The 25,613-nt window shown below is 37.6% G+C and overlaps 1 protein-coding gene across 2 annotated transcripts in view; it reads right to left on the reverse strand.

The window, feature by feature from the left end:
• ATR (ATR serine/threonine kinase) overlaps positions 1-25,613 on the reverse strand; it is a 108,694-nt gene that overhangs the window by 66,641 nt on the left and 16,440 nt on the right. For both annotated transcript variants that reach the window (XR_011496619.1, XM_070493461.1), the window contains exons 6-16: positions 25,149-25,340; positions 23,672-23,862; positions 22,499-22,651; positions 21,723-21,915; positions 21,230-21,492; positions 20,103-20,293; positions 19,917-20,017; positions 19,563-19,734; positions 18,489-18,659; positions 13,724-13,918; positions 11,928-12,113 (exon numbers count right to left, since the gene is read on the reverse strand). Coding sequence is in view for 1 of the 2 variants with exons in the window: in XM_070493461.1 (XP_070349562.1) it covers positions 11,928-12,113; positions 13,724-13,918; positions 18,489-18,659; positions 19,563-19,734; positions 19,917-20,017; positions 20,103-20,293; positions 21,230-21,492; positions 21,723-21,915; positions 22,499-22,651; positions 23,672-23,862; positions 25,149-25,340 (2,008 nt within the window). In the remaining variant the exon portion in view is untranslated. The remainder of the gene's footprint in view (positions 1-11,927; positions 12,114-13,723; positions 13,919-18,488; positions 18,660-19,562; positions 19,735-19,916; positions 20,018-20,102; positions 20,294-21,229; positions 21,493-21,722; positions 21,916-22,498; positions 22,652-23,671; positions 23,863-25,148; positions 25,341-25,613) is intronic.

Consider the following 25,613-nt stretch of genomic DNA (forward strand, 5'->3'; position numbering starts at 1 on the left):
AATATTCCCTGAGGTAATAGTGGTAAAGGGGTACAAGGCCATGGGCAGCAACAGTTACAGGCCAGGTATCACTGACCATGGCACTTTGGGTGTCCTGAAGTGAATAGGGTTAATTCTTTCTTGAAAGAGGGTCCTCGAGGAGAGGGTATGGGCTTTAAGTAAGCCAAACCTGCATTTGAATCTCAATTTTGACACTTCCTAGTGTGTGATGCCGGCTAAGCTACTTAACTCCTCTGAGTCTGCAAAATGGGAATAATGAAAACACTTATTGCATAGAGTTGTTGTAGGGGTTAAATGAGATAACATACATCACGCACTTAGAATATAGTAAAGTGCTAAATAAACTTAACTTGTTAATATTATTACAAACTGGGAATGTGAGAACTCTGCAAACAAGAACATTCCTCTCTTTCAAAATCTTTATATACAGGCAGGAAAAGGGGCAAGCAGAAGAGCTGAGGAGGAGTAGCAACTAAAGTATTTTCCAGCTCTAGAAGAAAGCTGCATTGCTTGACGTTGCAGCACTTGATTTAGGTATCTCTAGGTTACATACACTGCCAAGGGGAGGAGTGGGGCAGGAGATGTGAACTAGCACATAGCAGAGGGAAAGTCAGGTGTTCAACATGTCTCTCCAGATTAGATGTTGGGATAAACTTTTCTCTCTCTTTTTTATTTGAGGAAGATTAGCCATGAGCTAACATCTGCTGCCAATCCTCCTCTTTTTACTGAGGAAGGCCAGCCCTGAGCTAACATCCGTGCCCATCTTCCTCTACTTCATCTGTGGGACACCTACCACAGCATGGCTTGCCAAGCAGTGCCATGTCTGCACCCGGGATCCGAACCAGTGAAACCTGGGCTGCTAAAGCGGAACATGCACACTTAAACGCTGTGCCACCGGGCTGGCCCCTAAACTTTTCTCTCTTGCCAAGCAGAGAGAATCATCTATTTTTCAAGCCTAAAATTACACTTAATTTGCAAATTTCTGATTTGGATTCTCACTTTTAGGCTTAATAATCCATAACTCACTAATTGCCTGGTTCCAGCAAATGCTTCTTAAATGAAAAGTAGATATAGATGACACATAGTCTACATCAACATTCTAATTTTATAGCTCTTGCTTTTAGACCAATAGTTCATTCATCTGCCACTCACCAAATATTTATTACGTATGTCTAGAATACGGTACCAGATACAGGTGTACAAGATAAGCAAAGTCACTTTCTCCCTACTAGCTTATAAGGGAGACTAATGAGTGGAAGATATTGAATAAGTAAATATGTAAATTAGGTTGTGATAAATGCTATACGCAAATAAACATGATCATGTGATAAAGAAAAACTGGGATGATGGAGTTTGGATAGGGTGTTCAGGAGATTTAAAGAATGAGAAAAATCTAAGAGAGTATTTCTACTAAAGAGACTATCTAGTGCAAAGACTCTGAAGCAGGAAAAAGCTTGACATGTTTAAGAAACAAACAAAACAATGCTGAAACATAAAGAGAAAGGAAGAAAAGAGTTGCACAATATGAGGGTAGAAAGGTATGCAGATCACATTTAGCCTTACAGGTTTTATTTTAAGAGTAATGAAAACCATATAAGGAATGTCAGCAGGGAATGATATGAGTTTAAGGTAGAAGAAGAGCACTTAGAATGCTGTGGAAATAACTAAGTAAAGAATGTAGTAAGGGATGAGTAAAAGAAGACAACAGCCAGGAGTTTGTGCAGTTGTCCTGGAGAAAGATGATGGTCACTTGTACGAGGGTGGTGGCAGCAGAGATGGAAAGATATAGTTTGTGAGAAGACTTGATAGGATTTGTTACTACTTAATTGTAAAGGATGAAGGAAATGAAGGGTTCATGAATGGCTCCCAGGTTTTGATTTGAGCAGTTAGGTAGATAGTGGTACTGTTTCCTAAGACACAAAAGACTAGGAGAGAAACAGGTTTAGGAAGGGAAAATAAAGATTTCTAATGGACATGTTATATTTGGACCTGAGATGCTTATAAAACAAGCAAGTAGAGATGACAAAGAGGAAGTTGGATAGTCTCTGTTTGCCATCTTCTCTAACCCTCAGATCCATTCTCTGCCCTCTTTTGCCCTGCTCTGTGCCTGGGAGGCTAATGGATTTCATCACTCAAGATCCCTTTCCCTCTGGCTTCCCATGGAATTCAGTCAACAAGAAGCACCAACAAGGGAACAGAGGGCAGGAGGAGAGTGTGGTATTTAAATTTCCTGCTCCCTCTGGGTTTTGATGTGGTTCTGGCAGTGGCTACATCACTCTACAATGAAAGCCCTTCTCCTGCACCACGATTCTAGCTCTCAACCAGGTTCTGATAACACTACTTCTTCGGTTTGCCCAGGACTAAGGGGAATATACGTTTTCTGCTGTTCCTAGTCCCTGGGTTCCTTAACATTCCCTGGTGGTTCTTTTAACCTCACCTATGACAAGAAAATATCCCCTTCATGAAATTATTTTCAGTTAAACATTTTTGTGTGTGCCATCTGTTTTTTGAAAGGACCTAACCTGTATAGACCTGTCAGTCCAAACCTCAGGAGATATCTGGACTGGAATTTCAACTATGAAATCATCAAAATATAAATCATATTAAAGCAAAGGACGAGATGATACCAGATTCTCTCTCATTTAAGGAAAGAGTGTCGACAGAGAAAAAGACCCAATTACATAGTCCTGACTCAATCTCATATTTAGTGGATAACACAGATAAAGCACAGGGAAAGAGCCAATAAAGATTAGATTGAGTGGTCAGTGAAGTAAAAAGAAAACCAAGAAAATGTAGTATCATAGATCCCACATAGGAAGGATGGTCAGTTGTACTGAATGCTACTGAAAGGGTGAATAAGATAGGAAAAGAGAAGTGGCCATTGGATTGACATCAGGAAGACTGTTTTTGACACCGACAACAAGAATTTCAGCAGAATAGTGGGAACAAAGCCAGATTAGAATGAGCTAAAGAATGAATGGGAAATGAGACAGCAGAGATATAAGCCTCTCAAGATACTTTGCTGATAGTCCTTTGAGTCTCTTGAAGGAACGAGGGCAATTAAAACAAATGGTACTACATCAAACTAAAAAACTTTTGCACAGTCAAGGAAAAGATCAACAAAATGAAAAGATAACATACTGAATGGGAGAATATATTTGCACATCATATATCCAATAAGGGGTTAATATCCAAAATATATAAAGAATGATATAACTCAAGAGCAAAAAAGCAAACAATCTGAGTGATGTCAGCAACATGATGGAGTGAGCTGTTCCCTCTGTCTCTCCCCTTTGAACTACAACTAAATGGACATTCATTGATCAGCGGAGGATACCCACATAGTACCTCAGAACACCTGAGAGACCCGTGCTGCTATACAGCTGAAAGTGGAGGCACTAATCTCAGGGAGGTGGTGGAGATAGGTGAGAACTCTCCAGCCCCCAGGCAGCCCAATAGCCGTTGGCAACTGCTCTCCTGGCTGAAGCACTTACACCACTGCCGCAGCCCCAAGGGTGGGCATGCGCCTCAGCATGACTATGGAAACAGGTGAGAGCAGCCCTGAGCCCCTGTGTGGTCGCTCACTGGTCCAGTGGGAAAGCCCACAGTCCCACTGCAGAATGGCTCTGGCTTGGATCCAGTGGGGAGGACCCACCCACCAAGCACAAATGCTGGTGCAACCTAGAAGCAGATGGCGGCATATCTGCAGGCCAGGCAAAAGTGCCCCTAGCTGCCACAAACATCCACAAGTACCACAGCGGCCCCAAAAGGGAGAATGCAACTCAGTGGGACTATGGGAGCAGGTGGCAGCAGCCCTGAGCCCCTATGTGATCACTCTCTTGTCTGGTGGGAAACACCACAACCCCACCACGGTGCCAGGGAGGAACTTTGGCTCAAACCCAGAGGGGAGGCCCCACCACCAAGCACAAGAGCTGGTACAACCTAGGACCAGATGGTGGCAGAGCTGCTAGTCTAGGCGAACAAGCTCCTGGCTGTGTAAATGCCCATAGTACTGGTACGGTCCTGAAGGGAGGTGCGTGTCTGGGTGGGACTGTGGGAGCAGGCAGTAGTGGCACAGAGCCCCGGTGTGATTAATCTCCCAGTTGGTTGGGAGACCCCATTGGGCTGCTGAGATCCCAAGGAGTGGTCTGGGCTTGGACAGGCACATCTGACAGGGATCCTGGAGCTCAGATTACACAGCTCCTGCCCCCTCCCTGTAGTGGCAGCAGGGACCAAATTCTATCTCTATAGGGAGGCACAAGTCCACGCCAACAACCAGTATGAAAAGATATATTAAATCTCCTGAACACAAGGAAAATGACAAGTACCCAGAAATGAATCCTGAAGACCCAGAAATCTATAACCTAAATGACAGAGAATTCAAAATAGCTATCACTAAAAAACTCAACGAGTGGGGCTGGCCTGGTGGCGCAGCAGTTAAGTTTGCACATTCTGCTTCAGCAGCCCGGGGTTCACTGGTTCAGATTCTGGGCGTGAATGAATGCACTGCTTGTCAAGCCATGCTGTGGCAGGCATCCCACATAAAACAGAGGAAGATGAGCATGGAGGTTAGCTCAGGACTAATCTTCCTCAAAAAAAACCCAAAAAACAAAACTCAACAAATTAAAAGAAAATGCAGATGGACAATTCAATGAATTCAAGAGCGACTTCACAAAAGAGATGGAAACTATAAAGAAGAACCAATCAGAAATGTTGGAGATGAAAAACATAATAGTTGACATGAAGAAAAATCTGGACTCCCTGAATGGTAGAGCTGATATTATGGAGGACAGAATAAGCAGTCTGGAGGAGAGAAATATAGTAATGCTTCAGATGGAGGAGAGAGAACTGACTAAAAAGAAATGAAGAAACTCTCCAAGAAATATCCAACTCCCTTAGGAAATGCAACATAAGGATTATAGATATCCCAGACAGAGAAGAGAAGAAGAATGGAGCAGAAAGCTTGTTGAAAGAAATAATAGCTGAGAATTTCCTAAACCTGGGGAAGGAGCTGGAAAAACATGTGATGAAAACCAACAGGTCTCCAAACTATATCAGTGTAAAAAGACCTTCTCCAAGGCATATAGTAGTAAAGCTGGCAAAAGTCAATGACAAAGAAAAAATATTAAGAGCAGCAAGGCAGAAGAAAATAACTTATAAAGGAACCCCTATCAGGGTGTCAGTGGATTTCTCAGCAGAAACCTTACAGGCTAGGAGGAGAGAGTAGAATGATATATTCAAAATTCTGAAAGACAAAAACTTTCAGCCAAGAATATTCTATCCAGAGAAAATATCCTTCCAATATGATGGAGAAATAAACTTACCAAGATAAACAAAAGTTAAAGGAGTTCATCACCACAAGACCCTCCTTCCCACCAGAAATCCTCAAGGTGGCTCTTGTACCCCCAAAAAAAGAAAAGGATTACAAAACCCTGATCAAGGGGATAAATAGACAGACAAAATCAGAAAATTGCAGCTCCCTATCAGAACAGATTAGCAAAAACTTAATTATAACATTAAAGATAAAGGGAAAGAAAACACCAAAAATAAATACAATCTTGTCATTTTAACCACAAACTCACTATACAAGATGGAATAAGATGTGACAATAATAACTTAGAAAAGAGAAGAGGGAATGGATTGAACCAGCTTAGTCTAAGGTAATAAGAAACTATCAGAAAATGGACTATCTCATCTATGAGATTTTTTATACAAACCTCATGGTAACCACTAAACAAATAATTAGAAAAGAGACACAAATGAAAAATAAGGAGAAAACTAAGAAAACCAGTGTAGAAAACTACCTAATAGAATTGGTAGTCCAAACTACACAGGACAAGAAACAAATGAAATGCAGAAGTGGAAAACAAGCGATAAAATGGCAGCATTAAGCCCTCATATATCAATAATCATTCTAAAGGTAAATGGATTGAATTCTCCAATCAAAAGACAGAGTGGCTGGATGGATTAAAAAATAAGACCTAACAATATGCTGCCTCCAAGTAACATATCTCAGCTCCAAAGACAAACACAGGCTCAAACTGAAAGGATGGAAGACAATACTCCAAGCTAATGGCGAACAAAAGAAAGCAAGCGTTGCCATATTTATATCAGACAAAGAAGACTTCAAGACAAAACAGGTAAAGAGAGACTAAGAGGGGCAGTATATGATGATAGAAGAGTCACTCCACCAAGAAGACATGACATATAAATATTTATGCACCCAGCACAGAAGCACCAAAGTACATAAAGCGACTATTAACAGACCTAAAAGGAGATATTAACAACAACACAATAATAGTAGGGGACTTCAACACCCCACTTCCAACACTGGATAGATCATCCAGACAGAAAGTTAACAAGGAAATTGTGGAATTAAATCAACAACTAGACTACATGGACTTAATAGATATATATATAGAACACTGTATCTAAACACAGCAGTTTACACATTCTTCTCAAGTGTGCATGGAACATTCTCAAGGATAGACCCTATGTTGGGAAACAAGGCAAGCCTCAATAAATTTAATATTGAAATAATATCAAGCATCTTTTCCGACCATAGTGCTATGAAACTAGAAATCAACTACACGAAAAAAGCTGGTAAAGGGACAAAGATATGGAAACTAAACAGCATGCTACTGAACAACCAATGGATCAATGAAGAAATTAAAGGTGAAATCAAAAAATACCCGGAGACATTTGAAAATGAAAACACACTATACCAACGCATATGTGTTGCAGCAAAAGCATCCTAAGAGGGAAATTCATTGCAATACAGGCTCACTTTAATAAAAAAAGAAAAATCTCTTGGGGCCAGCCTGGTGGCGCAGTGGTTAAGTGCTCATGTTCTGCTTCGGCAGCCTGGGGTGCACTGGTTCGGATCCCAGGTGCAGACATGGCACTGCTTGGAAAGCCATGCTGTGGTAGGCATCCCACATATAAAGTAGAGGAAGACTGGCAGGGATGTTAGCTCAGGGCCAGTCTTCCTCAGCAAAAAGAGGAGGATTGGCAGCAGATATTAGCTCAGGGCTAATCTTCCTCAAAAAAATAAGAAAAAACAAAAAACCTCAAATAAGCAATTTCAAACTACACTTAACAGCATTAGAAAAAGAAGAACAAACACAGCCCAAAGTCAGCAGAAGGAGGGAAACACTAAAAATTAGAGCAGAAATAAATGAAATTGAAACAAAAAAGACAGTAGAAAGAATCAATGAAACAAACAGCTAGTTCTTTGAGAAGATCAACAAAATTGCCAAACGCTTAGCGAGGCCCACTAAGAAAAAGAGAGAAGGCTCAAATCAGTAAAATCAGAAATGAAGCAGGAGAAAATACAACAGATACCACAGAAATACAACAGATTATAAGAGAATACTATGAAAAACTATTTGCCAATAAACTGGACAATCTAGAAGAAATGGATAAATTCCTAGACTCTAACAACCTCCCAAAATTGAATCAAGAAGAAATAGAGAATCTGAACAGACCAATAATAAGCAAAGAGATTAAAGCAGTAACCAAAAACCTCCCAAAAGATAAAAGCTCAGGACCAGATGGCTTCTCTGGAGAATTCTACCAAACATTCACAGAAAATTTATTACCTATCGTTCTCAAACTATTCCAAAAAGTTGAGGAAGACAGAACACTTCTTAACACATTCTATGAAGCCAACATCATCCTGATACCAAAGCCAGAGAAGGACAACACAAAGAAGGAAAATTACAGGCCAATATCACTGATGAACATACATGCAAAAATCTTGAACAAAATATTGGCAAACCAAATACAGCAATACATTAAAAAGATCATAGACCATGATCAAGTGAGATTTATACCAGGGACACAGGGACGGTTCAACATCCACAAATCAGTCAGTGTGATACACCACATTAACAAAATGAGGAAGAAAAAAACCACATAATCATTTCAACAGATGCAGAGACTGCATTTGACAAGATCCAACATCCATTTATGATAAAAATTCTGAATAAAATGGATATAAAAGGAAAGTACCTCAACATAATAAAGGCCATATACGAAAACCCACAGCCAGCATCAGACTCCATGGGGAAAAACCAAAAGCCATCCTTCTGAGAACAGAAAGAGACAAAGGTGCCCACTCTTATCACTCTTATTCAACACTGTACTGGAGGTTCTGGCCAGAGCAATCAGGCAAGAAAAAGAAATAAAAGGAATCCAAATAGTCAATGAAGAGGTGAAACTCTTGCTGTTTGCCGACAATATGATTTTATATATGGAAAACCGTGAAAAATCCATCAGAAAACTAACAGAAATAATGAACAATTACAGTAAAACTGCACGGTACAAAATGAACTTACACGAACCAGTTGCATTTCTATACTCTAATAATAAAATAACAGAAAGAGAACTCAAGAACACAATCCCATTTACAATCACAACAAAAAGAATAAAATACCTTGGAATAAATTTAACCAAGGAGGTAAAAGACCTATAAAATGAAAACTGTAAGACATTAGTGAAAGAAATTGATGATGACATAAAGAAACAGAAAAACATTCCAAGCAAATGGATTGGAAGAATAAACATAGTTAAAATGTCCATACTACAGAAAGCAATCTATAGATTCAATGCAATCCCAATCAGAATCTCAATGACATTCTTCACAGAAATAGAACAAAGAATCCTAAAATTCATATGGGGCAACAAAAGACCCTGAATAGCTAAAGCAATCCTGAGAAAAAAAGAACAAAGCTTGGGGCATCACAATCCCTGACTTCAAAATATACTACAAAAGCTATAGTCATCAAAATAGCATGGCACTGGTACAAAAACAGGCACACAGATCAATGAAACAGAACTGAAAGCCCAGAAATAAAACCACACATTTATAGAGAGCTAATCTTCGACAAAGGAGCTAAGAAGATACAGTGGAAAAAGGAAAGTCTCTCCAACAAATGATGCTGGGAAAACTGGACAGCCACACACAGCAGAATGAAAGTAGACCATTATCTTTTGCCATACACAAAAATTAACTCAAAATGGATCAAAGACTTGAAGGTAAAGGCCTAAAACCATAAAACTCCTAAAAGAAAACGGAGGTAAGTACACTCTTTGACCTCAGTCTTGGAAGGACCTTTTCAAATACCATGTCTATTCAGTAGAGGGAAACAAAAGAAAAAGTAAACAAGTAGGACTTCATCAGACTAAAGAGCTTAAAGGCAAGGGAAACCAGGATCAAAATGAAAAAACAACCTACCAACTGGGCAAAAATATGTGCAAATCATATATCTGACAAGGGGTTAATCTCCATAATATATAAAGAACTCACACAATGCAACAACAAAAAAAACAAGTAACCCAATCAAAAACAGGGCAGAGAATATGAGCAGACATTACTCCAAAGAAGATTTACAGATGGCCAATAGGCACATGAAAAGATGCTCCACATCACTAATCATCAGGGAAATGCAAATCGAAACTACACTAAGATATCACGTTATACCCATTAGAATGGCTGTAACAACCAAGACAAAAAATAACAAATGTTGGAGAGGTTGTAGAGAAAAGGGAACCATCATACACTGCTGGTGGGAATACAAACTGGTGCAGCTGCTATGGAAAACAGCATGGAGATTTCTAAAAACAGTGAAAATAGAAATACCATATGACCCAGCTACCCCACTACTGGGTATCTATCCAAACAACTTGAAATCAATAATTCAAAGTGACTTATGCAATCCTATGTTCATTGCAGCATTATTCACAATAGCCAAGACGTGGAAGCAACCCAAGTGCCCACTGACCAATGACTAGACAAAGAAGATGTGGTATATATATACAATAGACTACTACTCGGCCATAAAAAAGACAAAACCATTGCATTCCCAACAACATGGATTGACCTGGAGGGTATTATGTTATGCAAACTAAGCCAGATAGAGAAAGACAAACACCATATGATTCTACTCGGATGTGGAAGATAAGCCAACACGTGGACAAAGAGAACTGTTTAGTGGTTACCAGGGAGACAGAGGGTGGGGGGGTGGACAAAAAGGGTGAAAGGGCGCACCAATATGGTGACTGACAAATAACAATGTACAACTGAAATTTCACAATGTTGTAAACTGTGATAACCTCAATAAAAAAAAATTTTTTTTAAATAACAAAAAAACCCAAACAAACTGATTAAAAAATGGGGAGAGGACCTAACACACTTTTTCCAAAGGAGACATAAAGATGGCCAACAGGTACATGAAAAGGTGCTCAACATCACTAATCATCAGGGAAATGCAAATCAAAACCACGAGACATCACCTCTCACCTATGTTAGAATAGGCATTATCAAAAAGAAACAATTAACAACCGTTGACAACAAAGTGGAGAAAAGGAAACCCTCTGCACTGTTGGTGGGAATGCAAATTGGTGTAACCTCTATGGAAAACAGCATGGTGGTTCCTCAAAAAACTAAAAATAGAACTACCATATAATCCAGCAATATCACTTACGGGTATTTATACAAAAATATGAAAACAATAATTTGAAAAGATATATGCACTCCTACGTTCAGTGCAGCATTATTTACAATAGCCAGATATTGAAGCAACCTAGATGTCCATTGGTAGTTGGATGGATAAAGAAAATGTGGTATACATACACAATGGAATATTACTCAGCTGTAAAAAGAATGAAATCCTGCCATTAGTGACAACATGGATGAATCTATAATGTATTATGCTAAATGGAATAAACCAGACAGAGAAAGAAGAATATTGTATGATTTACTTATACGTGGAATCTAAAACACAAAACAAATGAACAAACAAAATAAAACAAATACAGACTCCTAATACAGAGAACAAATCCATAGTTGTCAGAGGGGTGGGTTGGTGGGGAGAAGAGCAAAATAGATGGAGAGGATTAAGAGGTACAAACTTTCAGTCAAAAAATAAGTCATAGGGATGTAATGTACAGCATAGGCAACAAAGTCGACAATATTATAACTTTGTATCATGACAGATGGCTACTAGTTTTATCAGGGTGATCACTTTGTAATGTAAATAAATGTCAAATCACTATGTTGTACACCTGAAATCATCAACATCATTCAGGAAAGGCTGAAGGCCTGTCAGCGCAGGGAAGTGAGAGCTACAGGCAGAACCATGCCAAGGAGCTGGAGCAGTTCACCCAGGCGGTCAAGGCCTACCAGGACTGCTACCACAACCTGGGGGCCCATTATTCTGCCAGGAAGTGCCTGGCAAAACAGAAGCAGGGGATGCTGGTAGAGAGAAGAGCTGCTAAAGAGGCTGCTGCCGCCTGAGGCAGCTCCTTGAGCCCCCTCACATGACTATCACTATTACTAAAATAAAGAGTAATGAAACCTGAAAAAAAAAAATTTACATCAACTACACTTCAACAAGAAAAAAAGAAAAAAATATTAAGCCTGAGGATTTATGTATTTTTTCAGATGAAGAAATAAAATAGTAAAGTGACTTCCGAAACAAATTTAAGATAGGGAAAGATAAAAAGGGATAACATATCTTCTAATTTCCCTCAAATCCAACAATGGATTTAAATATAGTTAAAACTGATAAGGTTAGTATTCTGTGCCAAGAAAGGAATAGTCAGAAGGGAGCTACAAATGTATTCTAATCTTTGGTTAAAAAGTAGTGAAGAAAAATAAATTTAAACGTTTGCACTCAGTGAAAAGATAAAATCTAACATCATTTGAAAATGCAGATTTGTCAATGTGAATATATGTTGCTATATATGTTATATGTGGTGGCCATGCAATTTAAATCATCAACCTTTACAAAACAAAAATCCCAATTTAAAACTTAAACTAATCTCTAGCATTTGGAAAATGCATAAAACACCTGTTTCTCCAATTTCATAATTAAGCTACAAAAAGAGGAAAAACAAAAAACTCCATACAATATATTCCTTACCATTAGTTCGGGTGATGTGATATCTCTTGGGCCCTGATACGGATCGTCACTAGATGCAAATGAGGCAAGTATTGACAAACCATTGAAAACCTGTTGATAGTGCTCTCCAATACGTAGCAATAATTCATTGTGCAATCCTTGGAAATCTTGTCTCAACAGGCTCCCCAGTTCAATTTCTGTTTCATTCTAATCCAAAGACACATTAAAAGAAAAGTTTTTTCACGTTACTAACATCCTGAAAATAAGTATATTGATTTTAGCACACTATTAGTAAATCAGGAGCTCTAGATTAGGTGACAATATTTACTAATAGTATTTTAAAAAGGCATTAGAAAAGGATTCCAACCTTGTTCTCTCCTGGTAGGGTCTCCAGTGAGCTACAGATAATGAAGAGAAGTGATCAGGCTTTATTTTGAAATAAGATTTTAAATAGGAAGTCCTAGTTTTCCGTAAGCTCTTAAAGTATCATCAACTCATTATTCATAGGCACATATCCCTGAGAGGAAATACAGTACAGTGGCGTAGATCACAGTCTTTTAGTTCAGACTGCTAGAATTTAAATTCCAGCTTTGTTACTTATTAGTTGTGCTGTGGCTTGGATAAGTTACCTAATCTGACCTCTCTCTGCCTTAGTTTTCTCATCTATAAAATGGAAAACAGGGCTGGCCCGGTGGCGCAGCGGTTAAGTGCGCACATTTCACTTTGGCCACCCAGGGTTTGCTGGTTCAGATCCCAGGTGCGGACACGGCACCACTCATCAAGCCATGCTGTGGTAGGCGTCCCACATATAAAGTAGAGGAAGATGGGCACGGATGTTAGCTCAGGGCCAGTCTTCCTCAGAAAAAAAGAGGAGGATTGGCAGATGTTAGCTCAGGGCTAATCTTCCTCAGAAAAAAATAAAAAATTAAAATAAATTAAAATAAGATGGGTACAACTGTAATTTCACAAAGCTGTTAACTATCATAATCTTAATAAAATAAATAAATAATAAATAAATAAATAAAATGGAAAAACAATAGCACCTTTATCTCATTGGGTAACTGTGAGGCGTAAGTGCAATGACCCATATAAACTGTTTAGCCAAGCTTCTGACGTAGTAAGTACTCTATAAATATTTATTGTTATTATTCCATCTCTTCAATAAAGATTTTTTTCCTCAAAATGAATAAATATACTCAATATTCAATGACTATGTGGAAAGAGATTTATTGCTGGCATATCATGAAACATATGAAATAAACTAACATCAGAGAAAACAATAAGAGTCACATATGCATATCTGACAGGTTCTCTTGTTCCCTTGTAGTCTCATATTCCTCAAAGATATTGCTAACATGACACCAAAAAAGAAGCACGAGCTATCATTTTACATTGAAAAACTAGCAAGAAACTGGGTCAAATTGCAATCAGAGCACTAAGTAAGTAAACTAAATGCTGACATTATACTATAGCTGAAGGAAATTGCCTCTTCCTATAATCACTCGCATATCATTAGTCAACTTGTAGCCCCAATCAATTAAAAATTCTAAAATGAAATTAGCTGAGAACCTGATCCATGAATGGATGATTATCATATGCCATTATGGTGACGTGACCAAAGAAAATACAAAAGAATAATTCTATTTATCATGCATCTCTAGGCCAAAGACAAAGCTTATTAACATAAAACTATTTTAACTTATATTACTCTAGGATAGGGTACAAATTACCCACTCTCATTCCTATAAGAATGCTACAACAGCTTTATCATAATGCTAATTTAAACAAAAGAGTAAAACACATAAATATTCAATTACCTTCAGATAATGAAGGGCACGTTCTAATTCATCCTTGGAACAGGAACAGACCAAATGAGAAAAAATATATTTGAAGTTATTTATTAAAATCTCTCTACGATTGACATTTAATTGTTTTCCTAAAGTTCGAATGAGAGCAGAAGCTGCAGGGCTTGCTTTGGCAGCAAGGTCAGGTAGCAGAACTTGTAATGTCCTCTGAAAAAGAAATATCACAATTACCAAAAAACACATTTGTCTAGGTGATAAAATATTCACATAAGCTATATGGAAAAACATTTTAAAATGCCACACAAATTTGGAGTCCACATATGACATATTTTAATTCAGATTTACCATTTATTTGTTCAACAGACATTACAGAGCCCCTACTATGATACAGGCAATTCAGTTACGGTACTGAAAATCAGGCAAGGATCCTGATGGCATAAAGTTTACATCGTAGGGGGGGATACAGGCAATAAATAAGCTAGTGTATAAGTAAAGAAGATAATTTCTCATGAGTATGTGTTAAAATATACTCATGCTCTAAGGTAGAAATTCCAAGCCTGATTTATTATTTGAGCTAACTTGGATTTAGACAATAAGCAAGAGTAACCATAAATGGAATATTTTAAGTTTTTTAAATTAGAAAACTGATATTACAAAATTAAAGAAAACCTTTTTAACACACTCATGATCCCAATATGGCAACAAATCTATTTTGATTTTGGTCTATTTCCTTTAAGATCTTGCTTATAAAATATATACAAAATTCTAAACATAAAATGGTTGGCCTTTCAGTTATTCATTCAACATGTATTTAACGAACACGTACTATATGTTGGTCACTATCCTAGGCACTGGAGATGTGACAGTGAGCAAGACTCAGGCCCTGCCCTCAGAGACGCTTACACCTTACTCATGTTATGCCTTTCAACTTAATATTAATCCTGTAAGACTGTTATAACATTATAAGGTAGTTTTGACAAAGAATTCATAATTATTATGTGAATGGTTACATAATAGTCTATGACTTAAATATAAGACATTCAGTTTCTTCTCAGGATTTTGTTTAGTTTTGCAACTTGGAAATTGTTGTAGTAAACATCTGTGCTGTTTGGTTCCCAGAGTGGAATTACTGAATGAAAAGGTAAGAATTTCTTTGTGGTCCTTACTGTATACTATCATTTTTCTTTCCAGGATCTGACCAATATACAAGCAATTTAAGTTTGTAAAATATAACACTACAGGGAAAAATTCTGCATGAATCAGTATTATAATTTATTAGCTAAGAGTAATGATAAACTTTGCCTTTGGGAAAAGGCTAAGAAGGTAATGTACCCCCTCCATCTTTCAAATCTCAGCCTTAATGACTTTTCAAAGGTTTCCCAAACGACTCCATACTACAAACTCTGTCATCTAAATTCACAGAAGATCATCTCCATACCACTAGTTTTGTACTATATAACTCCAAGTCCTTAGGGGTGGAAATGATTGTTATTAGACTTTGCATTATCAGTAGTGACGTCAGCAACATGGCAGAGTGAGCAGTTTTCTTTGTCTCTCCCCCTTTGAACTACAACTAATTGGACATTCATTGGTCAACAAAGGATATCCACACAGCACTTCAGGACACATGAGAGACCTGCGGTGCTATACATTGGAAGGTGGATGGACTTCCCCCCAGAAGGAGGTGGAGATAGGTGAAAACTCTCTGACCCCCAGACAGCCTAGTACCTGCAAGCAACTTTCTACTGGCTGACATGTCCATAGCATCACCACGGCACCAAGGGCAGGCGCTGCACTGGTGGCGTGACTGTGGAAACAGGTGACTACAGCCCTACGCCCCCCCACGATTGCTCCTTAGCCCAGTGGGAAAATCCACGGTCCCACAGCAGCCACAGGAAAAGCCTCTACTCAGCCTTAGCCGAGAGACCTGGCCCAGCCATCAGACCACTGGGAGGCACTGAGGCAAAAAGGGGCTCCGCTGGCTGAGCAACCCGCTGGCCACATCTAACAAACAAGGCCCTGCTGTGGCCTGGAGGGGGCAAGGGAGACCAAGCAGGACTGCACAAGTGGGTAGTGACAAGTTGGAGCCCCAGCCTGACTGCTCCCTGGTCCAGGGGGAAAATCCACAGTCCCACAGCAGCCACAGCGAAAGCCTCTGTTCAGCGGTAGTGGAGAGGCCCTGACCAGCATTCATAAGGCTGGAAGGCCCTGGGGCAGAAGTGACACAGCTGGGTAAGCTAACCACAGACTGAAGCAGATACTCATAGCTCAGCTGCGGCCCACAGTGGACAAGTGAAATCTTGCAGGACCTGACGGTGGCAGAGCTGCAAGTCTAGGCGAACCTGCTCCTGGCGGCTGTGAAAGCCCATAACACTACTGCAGACCCTAAGGAAGGAGCGTGTCTAGGCGATCTGTGAGAGTAGGCACCAGCAACCAGAGGCCCTCCTGCGATTGTCCCCACAGCTGATGAGAGACCCCACAGGGCCACTGTGATCACGAGGAGGGGCCCAGGCTCAGTCAGGAACAACTGACAGGGATCCTGGTTGGTGCAGATTACACAGCTGCTGTCCACCCCTCCACCAGTAGAAGCAAGGGGAAGCAGTAACCAAACTCTATCTCTATGCGGAGGCATAAATCCACGCCATCAAGCATTATGAAAAAATATATTAAATCTCCAGAACAGAAGGAAAATGACAAGTACCCAGAAAACAATCCCAAAGACACTGAAATCTGTAACCTAAATGACAATGAATTCAAAACGGCCATCATTAAAAAACTCAATGAGTTAAAAGAGAATACAGATAGACAACTCAACGAGTTTAGGAGCTATGTCACAATAGAGCTTGATACTATAAAGAACCAATCAGAAATGTTGGAGATGAAGACCACAATGGAGGAGATTAAGAAAAATCTGGACTTTCTGAACAGTAGGGTCAATAATATAGAAGACAGAATTAGCAATTTGGAGGATAGGAATATAGAAATGCTGCAGATAGAGGAGGAGAGAGAACTAAGACTAAAAAGAAATGAAGAAACTCTCCAAGAAATATCCGACTCAGTTAGGAAATGCAACATAAGGATTATAGGTATCCCAGAGGGAGAAGAGAATGAGAACGAGGCTGAAAGCCTGTTCAAAGAAATAATGGCTGAGAACTTCCCAAACCTGGGGAGAGAGATGGAACTCCATGTGACAGAAGATAATAGACCTCCAAACTTTATCAATGTAAAAAGACCCACCCCAAGGTATATAGTAGTGAAGCTAGCAAAAGCCAAGGACAAAGAGAAAATATTAAGGGCAGCAAGGCAGAAGAAAATAACCTACAAAGGAACCCCCATAATGCTGTCAGCAGATTTCTCAGCAGATACCTTACAGGCTAGAAGAGAGTGGAAGGATATATCCAAAACTCTGAAGGACAAAACTTGCAGCCAAGAATACTCTATCCAGTGAAAATATCCTTCAAATATGAGGGAGAAATAAAAACTTTCCCAGATAAACAAAAGTTAAGGGAGTTCATCGCCACAAGACACCTACAAGAAATGCTCAAGAAGACCCTCATACCTGAAAAAATAAGAAAAGGAAAGGGGTTACAAAACCCAGAGCCAAGGAGATAACTAGAAAGACAAAATCAGAAACCATCAGAACAGGTTAGTAAAGGCTAAGTATAACATTAAAGATAAAAGGAAGGGAAACACCAAGATAAATATAATCTTGTCATTTTAACCACAAATTCACAACACAAGACAGAAGAAAAAAAATCTGACAATAACAACCTAGAAGGGGAAGAGGAAAGAGATGGAATGGCTTCATCTAAGGAAATAAGAGGCTATCAGAAAATGGACTATCTCATCTATGAGATGTTTTATACAAACCACATGGTAACCACTAAACAAATAACAAGAATAAAGACAAATTACAAATAAGAAGAAAGCCAATATAGAAAACTACCTACCTGAATTGGTAGTCCAAAAATCATGGGACGAGAAACAAAGGAAATGCAAGAGAACCAAAAAACAAGCAATAAAATGGCAGCATTAGGTCCCAACATTTCAATAATCACTCTAAATGTAAATGGATTGAACTCTCCAATCAAAAGACACACAGTGGCAGGATGGATTAAAGAACAAGACCCAACAATATGCTGTCTCCAGGAAACACCACCTCAGCCCTAAAGACAAACACAGACTCAGAGTGAAGGGATGGAAGACAATACTCCAAGCTAATAATGAACATAAGAAAGCAGGTGTTACCATACTTATATCAGACAAAGTAGACTTCAAAGCAAAACAGATAAAGAGAGACAAAGAAGGGCAGTTTATAATGATAAAAGGGACACTCCACCAAGAAGACATAACACTTATTAACAATATGCATCCAACACAGGAGCATCAAAGTATGTAAAGCAATTATTAACAAAACTAAAAGGAAATATCAACAACAATACAATAACTGTAGACTTTGCATTACCAATGGAACCAATCTCAGCACTAAAGACATAAGGGCTCAGTCAACTGAATTAATTAGCACTAACCAATCAGTATTAACCTTTCAGTATAGCTAACCACATAAAGCAATGACTCAAATCAACATTAACTTAAATTTTATAATATAAGTAACATTATCATATCAAAGTCAAAAGAAAACACATAAATTTAAAAATCTAAGGTCTACATCTCCTCAATGTACTTGCCAGATTTTCTTCTAAAAAATCTATAATGGAATAAACACAAAACATTGAATTGAAAACCTCAATTAAGTCAGTTATACTTTGCAACTTACAGTAAGGAAACGATTAAGATCAGGAAAGTCAAAAACATTGGCAATTTCAGACAAAGTATTTAAAGCCATTTCTCTCTGGTGAGCCACGTCTTGTTTTCGCATCTCAGCATTCTGGCACGGAGTACTAGGAAGTGCTGTCATCTGACTGGAGTGTAGGGATTCTACCAAAAACTAGAGCAAAACGCTTTGTTAGCTTTCACACAAGGATGAAAAGTTAACTAACACTTTTTAACCTAACATAAAGGACAGTATCAGACTGTGTTCTGAACACATTACCTAAATTAGCTCATTTAATTTTTATAACAATCTTAATGAGATAGATTACGTATAATCTCTCTTTTACAGATGAAGTAACCAGGCTTAGTTAAGTAATTTGAATATCTTACTAATGATTATACTACTAACACAGGGCAAACCCAGTATTTTAACATATCCAAGTCTTCAGCTACGAATTGAATCAATTTTTTTTAAACAAAGTTCCTTATCCATAATATCGAGGCATAAAAGAGTTTATCATCACTGAAAGAAAGGCTAAAAAAGAAAGGTATCTCTTATTAGATTAACAATACAGCATGATAATTCAATGTATTATTATAAGATGATTTTTCCCTTCTCTCATTTATAACCTACATCTTCTGACCAAGATGCTAAAGATAAAACTGGCAAGATCTAGGTTCTCTTAAATAAAGCGAACACATCGTTGAAAAAATATATATCTTTTAAGTCAAGTAAAAAATATATACACACACACACACAGGTTCTTTTTTTTGAGGAAGATTAGCCCTGAACTAACATCTGCTGCCAATCCTCCTCTTTTTGCTGAGGAAGACGGGCCCTGAGCTAACATCCGTGCCCACCTTCCTCTACTTTGTATGTGGGACGCCTACCTCAGTGTGGCTTGCCAAGCGGTGCCATGTCCACACCTGGGATCCGAACCAGCGAACCCTGGGCCGCTGAAGCAGAACGTGTGCACTTAACTGCTGCACCACCGGCCCAGACCCCCATAGGTTGTTTTTTCTTAATTCTGGCAAAGTACTGCTATTTCCTATAGTCAAGGCCAATGCTGACTCTCACCTGACAGATGGGTTTCTTATATTGGCTGAAAAAGTTTTGCAGTTTAACACTCTTTGCTGCAACCAGAGCTCTAATTTCTGTGTACGCTGCTCCAGAGACAGATGCTGACTTGGACAATAAGCAGTGCAATAAGTGCAAGAGTGCAAAAGGTACCAAATCTCCTTTTGCTGCCCTATAATTAAAAAAAAAGCTATTATCAATGTCAGAAATAAATAGAAATTCACAAATAAATGCACACTGATATCACCCTCTTTCTATGATGTCACCTCTCTCATATCACCATCTTTAACACCAGGCAAACAGAAAAGGAGAATGGCCAAAATAAATAAAGTATACAAATGCTGCCAAATATACCTTCCAATATCCCCTGTTGTGAGAATCAAGGTATCCTTCAACTCATTATTTCTTGAGATTTGAGCATGTGTATATGCCTCCTTCATTCTTAAGACAAAAAGCTAGAACAATAAAATTAACTAGTTAAAAAGAATTTTAGAGCCAGGTTTATGAAAACACAAATATTTAAAAAAAACAATTATCAACCTCTTTGATAAATCCATCTTCAGAGTCCAAGGATTCCAATATATGCTTGATATTTCCACTAAAAGCCACTCTAACATCCTTGTCTGGATCTTCCATTAAATTTAATAAAGTTCCAAGAACTGTTTTTACATCTGTTTCATCTTCTCTAAAATCAAGATGCTTACAAAGATGACATAGATTATCTATGAATGCTAAAAGGCGAGAGCACATAATATCTAATTTAACACATTACATATCAAAGTTTTACTGTAAAAATATTGTCAATAAATAATAGACTATGAAGAATTCTAAGTTGCCTTACAATATCAATATTTAGTATTTAGAGTTGCAGGGCACACAGAATTGTGGAGGATTAAAATAAATACTCAGAAATTTAAATTTACTTTATATTTAATAAAAGTTATAAATAAGTTAAATCTAAAATTAATTCTAGAACTTCTTAAGTTGTAAAGTGACTAGTCACTTAGATTTTGTAGATCATTATATGTTAACCACGATAGTTAAAAAGCACATTTTACTAATCCAAAGAACTGGATCTAAGGGCAATCCTAGCCTTATGGTTAACCTTACATTACAACACTTATGCAGTCCTAGAAACCACCCATCATATATTGTTTTGAAAACTTGAGAACAAGTTGTAACTTACCACTCAAACAATGGATTTTCCAAGTATTTGTATAAATCTCATGTTCTCACCAAACCCATACACCATTACCACTGGAAAATGGCCAAGAAGCTACAATCTATAGTCCTCAGTTGGGCAAAGTATCTAATTATTTGAAGTTCTGAAGGTTCAAGGTAGTGGCAGGGGACACATTAAAAAAGTCCCTGGTATCACTAAAGAGGATATGGAATATGGAACCTCAGAATATTGAGCCAAACATCAGGTACACCCCATTATGCTTCCAAATCATAAAAGTATTTTAAAAATCCAAAAATTACTTCCTTGTTAGTTCTGTGATACAGTCTAATACCAGACATCCCATTTATAAGTAAGCATTACACAAGCATTGACTCTACCAAGCAAGACTAGTTTTTAAGCTTTAGGCTAATTCTATCTCTGATTTTTTTAAAAAGAGCTTAAGTGGGTTTTAAAATACTAAATAAATCATAAAAAAATCACTCACCAAGTTTCACTGGACTAGATGTTTTTTTTTTCAGCAGGAAAAGGAATGGTTTGCAAACAGAAGCTTTTAGTCGAGAAGATGAACATTCGTGTTGAGAAGTGACCTTTAGGCTCTTACAGAAGAGGTCAGTATGCCCATGTTCAGAGAAAGGTTCTGTTAAAGAACTTGTCAAATAAAACATGCCATGAAGTGTACAGACAAGTTGACCAAGTATAGAGGCAAATTCTTTCTTGACAATGTCAGAATCATCTTTGACTTTATCTCTGGGGAAAAAAAAGTAAAGCTACTAAAGGTTCTTGCTTAATTTTGTGGTCTAAATAGTCTTACTTTTAACATAGGGTAAAGTACTGATAAAACAAAGCCTAGAAGGAAAAACTTCCAAATTCTAAAACTAAAAGCAACACTTGCTCTATATATCCAGCAATAAACATAAATTTGCACATATAATCTTTCCAATCAAGTTATATATTCAAATTAAAATATTAATACATACATAAGAATCTTTGGAACTCTGTTATAAGAATTCTGCTGCTGCAATAAGATAAAAAATCCATTAACACAACTAGCCCGGATTACTTCATGGGAGCTCTGCAGGGCCCAGCTGTAAACTGCTGTTCTCCATTCAAGGAATATTCTTCTTGGAAACAGAGTTAGAAGAAACACACACCGTGACTGTGCCTGTGGTGCTGAAAAAATTAAGTCTATTAAACAAGACATCTAAGTGTTAATTTTATATATCTATATACACACATACATATTCATTCTTTGTTGAAAAGTCAAATAACATTTAAAATACATATGATATTTAATTAAAAGCTTCTTTTCCAAAAATAAAGTATGCACACTGAAAAAAGGTGTATGCACAATCTTATTAATCAGCAAAATGCAACAGCAAAATCACACACATCAAAAATAGCAAAAGAAATTTTTTCCATAGTTAGCTCCTTGACATTTTTTTTTCTTTTTCCATAGCAAAAATTTTAAAGTCTGACAATGCCAAGTGTTTGTGAGGATGTGAAACAATAGGAACTCTCATATTCTGCTAACAGGAATATAAACTGGAATGAAATCTTTGGAGAACAATGTGGCAGAATAGAACTGAGGATATGCAAATCCTAAAATTCGTTACTTTTTCCATGTTTAACCCCTTTCTTTCAAAATGTACCTGCTTTTTTAATTATTGAAAAGGTAGAAATGAAGTGTTAGAAGTCTTATACAGAGATCAGTTAAAACAAAACAAACCACACACAGAATTTTGTGACGACCTACAGTAGCTATCTGCAATCCTCTGGCTTAAAGTTAGAAGATTAGTGGCAAATGTGGTCAACTGTAAAGAGCCATCATCAGAACAGGAATAAATCCATGGAAGTGAGAGCATTCCACATAGATCTTCCAGAATTTGATCTTCAAATGAAGTTTTTACTACAGAAACACACAACAGGTAATTAATTATATCTTTTCCTTAATCATATTTACCTGTGTTTTTTCAATAAAAATAGACATTCTAAACATCAAGTGGAATTAAAATGAACATTCAATAAACAGGAGTTCTTAATGTAGAAATGACGTTCCGAGGTCTGTGAATCCAAAGAAATTAAATATGACTTTATAAAAATAAGCATCTATGCATTTTTATTATTATCATTTTTTGGTGAGCAAGATTGGCCCTGAGCTAACATCTGTTGCCAATCTTCCTCTTTTGCTTGAGGCAGATTGTTGCTGAGCTAACATTTGTGCCAATCTTCCTCTATTTTGTATGTAGGATGCCGTCACAGCATGGCTTGACAAGCGGTGCACAGGTCCATGCCAGGATTCAAACCTGTGAACCCTGGGCCACCGAAGTGGAGCACACAAACTTAATCACTACACCATGGGGCTGCCCCTGTATCTATGCATTTTTAAGAAGAGGGACCATAGCATTCTTCAGGTTCTCAAATCAAAAAATTTAAAAGTTATAAATAGGGCCAGCCCTGTGGCTGAGTGGTTAAGTTTGCACACTCCGCTTCAGTGGCCCAGGGTTTCGCTGGTTCAGATCCTGGGCGCGGACATGGCACCGCTCGTCAGGCCGTGCTAAGGCAGCATCCCACATGCCACAACTAGAAGGACCCACAACTAAAACATACAACTATGTACAGGGGAGATTTGGGGAGAAAATGCAGAGGAAAAAGAAAAAGACTGGCAACAGTTGTTAGCTCAGGCGCCAATCTTAAAAAAAAAAGTTACAAATAATTCCTATTGATTGAAAAAAATAATATATCAAAATATTACACAAAGAAATTTGGAACTTAGAAATTACTGACAAGTTTAACAGAACTGAAATCAAGAAAAAACTTTTGGGTAATTCAAACATTTGTGCATTTAGGTCTTAGGCAAAAGAGAAAGCTTATTTCTATACTGATTATCTTTAAATGTTATGTCGATCTACTGCTTAATTGTACTCACCTTGAATATAAATCAAAGCATCAAATATTTTCACCACTTTATCAATAAGTGCCTCCAAGTCAGGTTTCTGAACAGATTCTAACAAACTCTTACAGCTCTTAAGCACTTTTGTGTAAAAGTCCAAAGACATCCAAGTTATCACTACTGAAGGTTTCTTCTTACATTTCTGTTGACAGTCTTTGAAATTATGGCTGCAGTTAATACATTTTTTAAAACAGAGAATTAAAATAAATTTTGTTATAGTCAAACCTAATATTGTGGTAAGCTAAAAGAAACTGTGAGTATAAAACTAACTTACAGCTTTAAACTAATTCAAAGTAAATATGCAAATGAATCCACATGTCATTTTAAGTTTAATCTCTTTATGTCAGTCTAAATTACTCTTAGGATTTGGTAATTAAAATTAATCTGGGATATTTAAATGTGGCACCACCAGGCTTAAAATGACAGGAGACAGGCCTACATAATTAATAATTGGCTTAGCAAACTCTTTCTTAATAGAAGGGCAAGGGCAGACTTCAGCCTAATTAACTATTCCTTCAAGTTATCTCAAATTCCAAGTCTAATGCAACCTGAAATAATATAGTTTCTTTAAAATCTCCTTCATAACTTTGTATCGGCAAGTCAAAAGAATAAGTAAGGAAACAAAGAATAAAGGATCATGTAAAAAATTAACAAGCAGTGTTGGTTATAATGTGGCAGTAAAAATAAGATTAAATCTTCAGAGAGGGTTCACACTTTACTTGTTTCTTCTGATAGAAGAATTAACCTATACTAAGAACACCAAGCCGAAAATATACCTCTGACAAGTTCTAAATTCCTACTCTTATTATCAAAGGGAAATCTCTTGACTAAGTGACTGGCTAAAAGAACACTGCCTTTTGAGTTGTATACAAACGCTTATGCTACTAATCCTGTGTGCTGGGCCGGCGCTGTGGCCAAATGGTTAAGTTTGCGAGCTCCGCTGAAGCGGCCCAGTGTTTCAAGGGTTCGAATCCTGAGCGCAGACATGCCACTGCTCATCAAGCCATGCTGAGGCGCCATCCCACATGCCACAACTAGAAGGACCACAGCTAAGAATATACAACTATGTACTGGGGGGCTTTGGGGAGAAAAAGGAAAAAAATTAAATATTAAAAAAAATTAAAATTAAAATTAAAAATTAAAAAAAAAAATCGTGTGTGCCCAGGAAGTTAATTTAGGCTTCAGACAAAAAAGAGCCTCAATTTCTAATTTGTAAAGTAGACATAAAACAGCATGTATCTCACAGTATTGTTGTAAAGATTACCTATGATATGTATAGTACCTAACACAGTATCTAGCATTTAGCAAGTGCTCAAGAAAAGACAAATTTCTTTTCTATTTCACCAAAAAGTTTGTGCTCTAAGGTCACACAAATGCAGTGAATGAGGTCTCCTAAAACAATAAATCCAAGTTTATTACAGGAAATCCACCCAGAAAATACAAGTTGTTTTACCAGTCGATGTTATGAGGAGAACAATGAACAGTACACAGAGCAGTCAGTTGTAGGACAACAGCAATTCCTTCTAACGTCTCAATAACAGGATTCTTTAGACTACTGCATTCAAGGGAAATCTGAAGGGATTCAGCTTTCTGTTTCAGTCCACTCCATAATATGCTCTTTTTGTTCATATCCACATGTTTAATTCTGTAATTAATTATAACCAAAGTAGAAAGATATTCATATTTAATACAAATTTGGTTCAAATGTGGAAAATACTTAAATGATAACATGTAATGTCAACTACTGAAATTTATATTAAGAGAGATTTAAAACAACTTTTAGGGATGGCTGAAATACGGGAATTCTTTGACCACATTACAAAAACAGTTTGCTAACATTTTTGAAATTGCTGATAGATGTATAATCTCAGAGATTTTTCACATATTAAAAAGTTAAATTAGACAGGCAAGTAAAGAC

The sequence above is a fragment of the Equus asinus genome, chromosome 21 (assembly GCF_041296235.1).
Source record: "Equus asinus isolate D_3611 breed Donkey chromosome 21, EquAss-T2T_v2, whole genome shotgun sequence".
NCBI classification, from domain to species: Eukaryota; Metazoa; Chordata; class Mammalia; order Perissodactyla; family Equidae; genus Equus; species Equus asinus.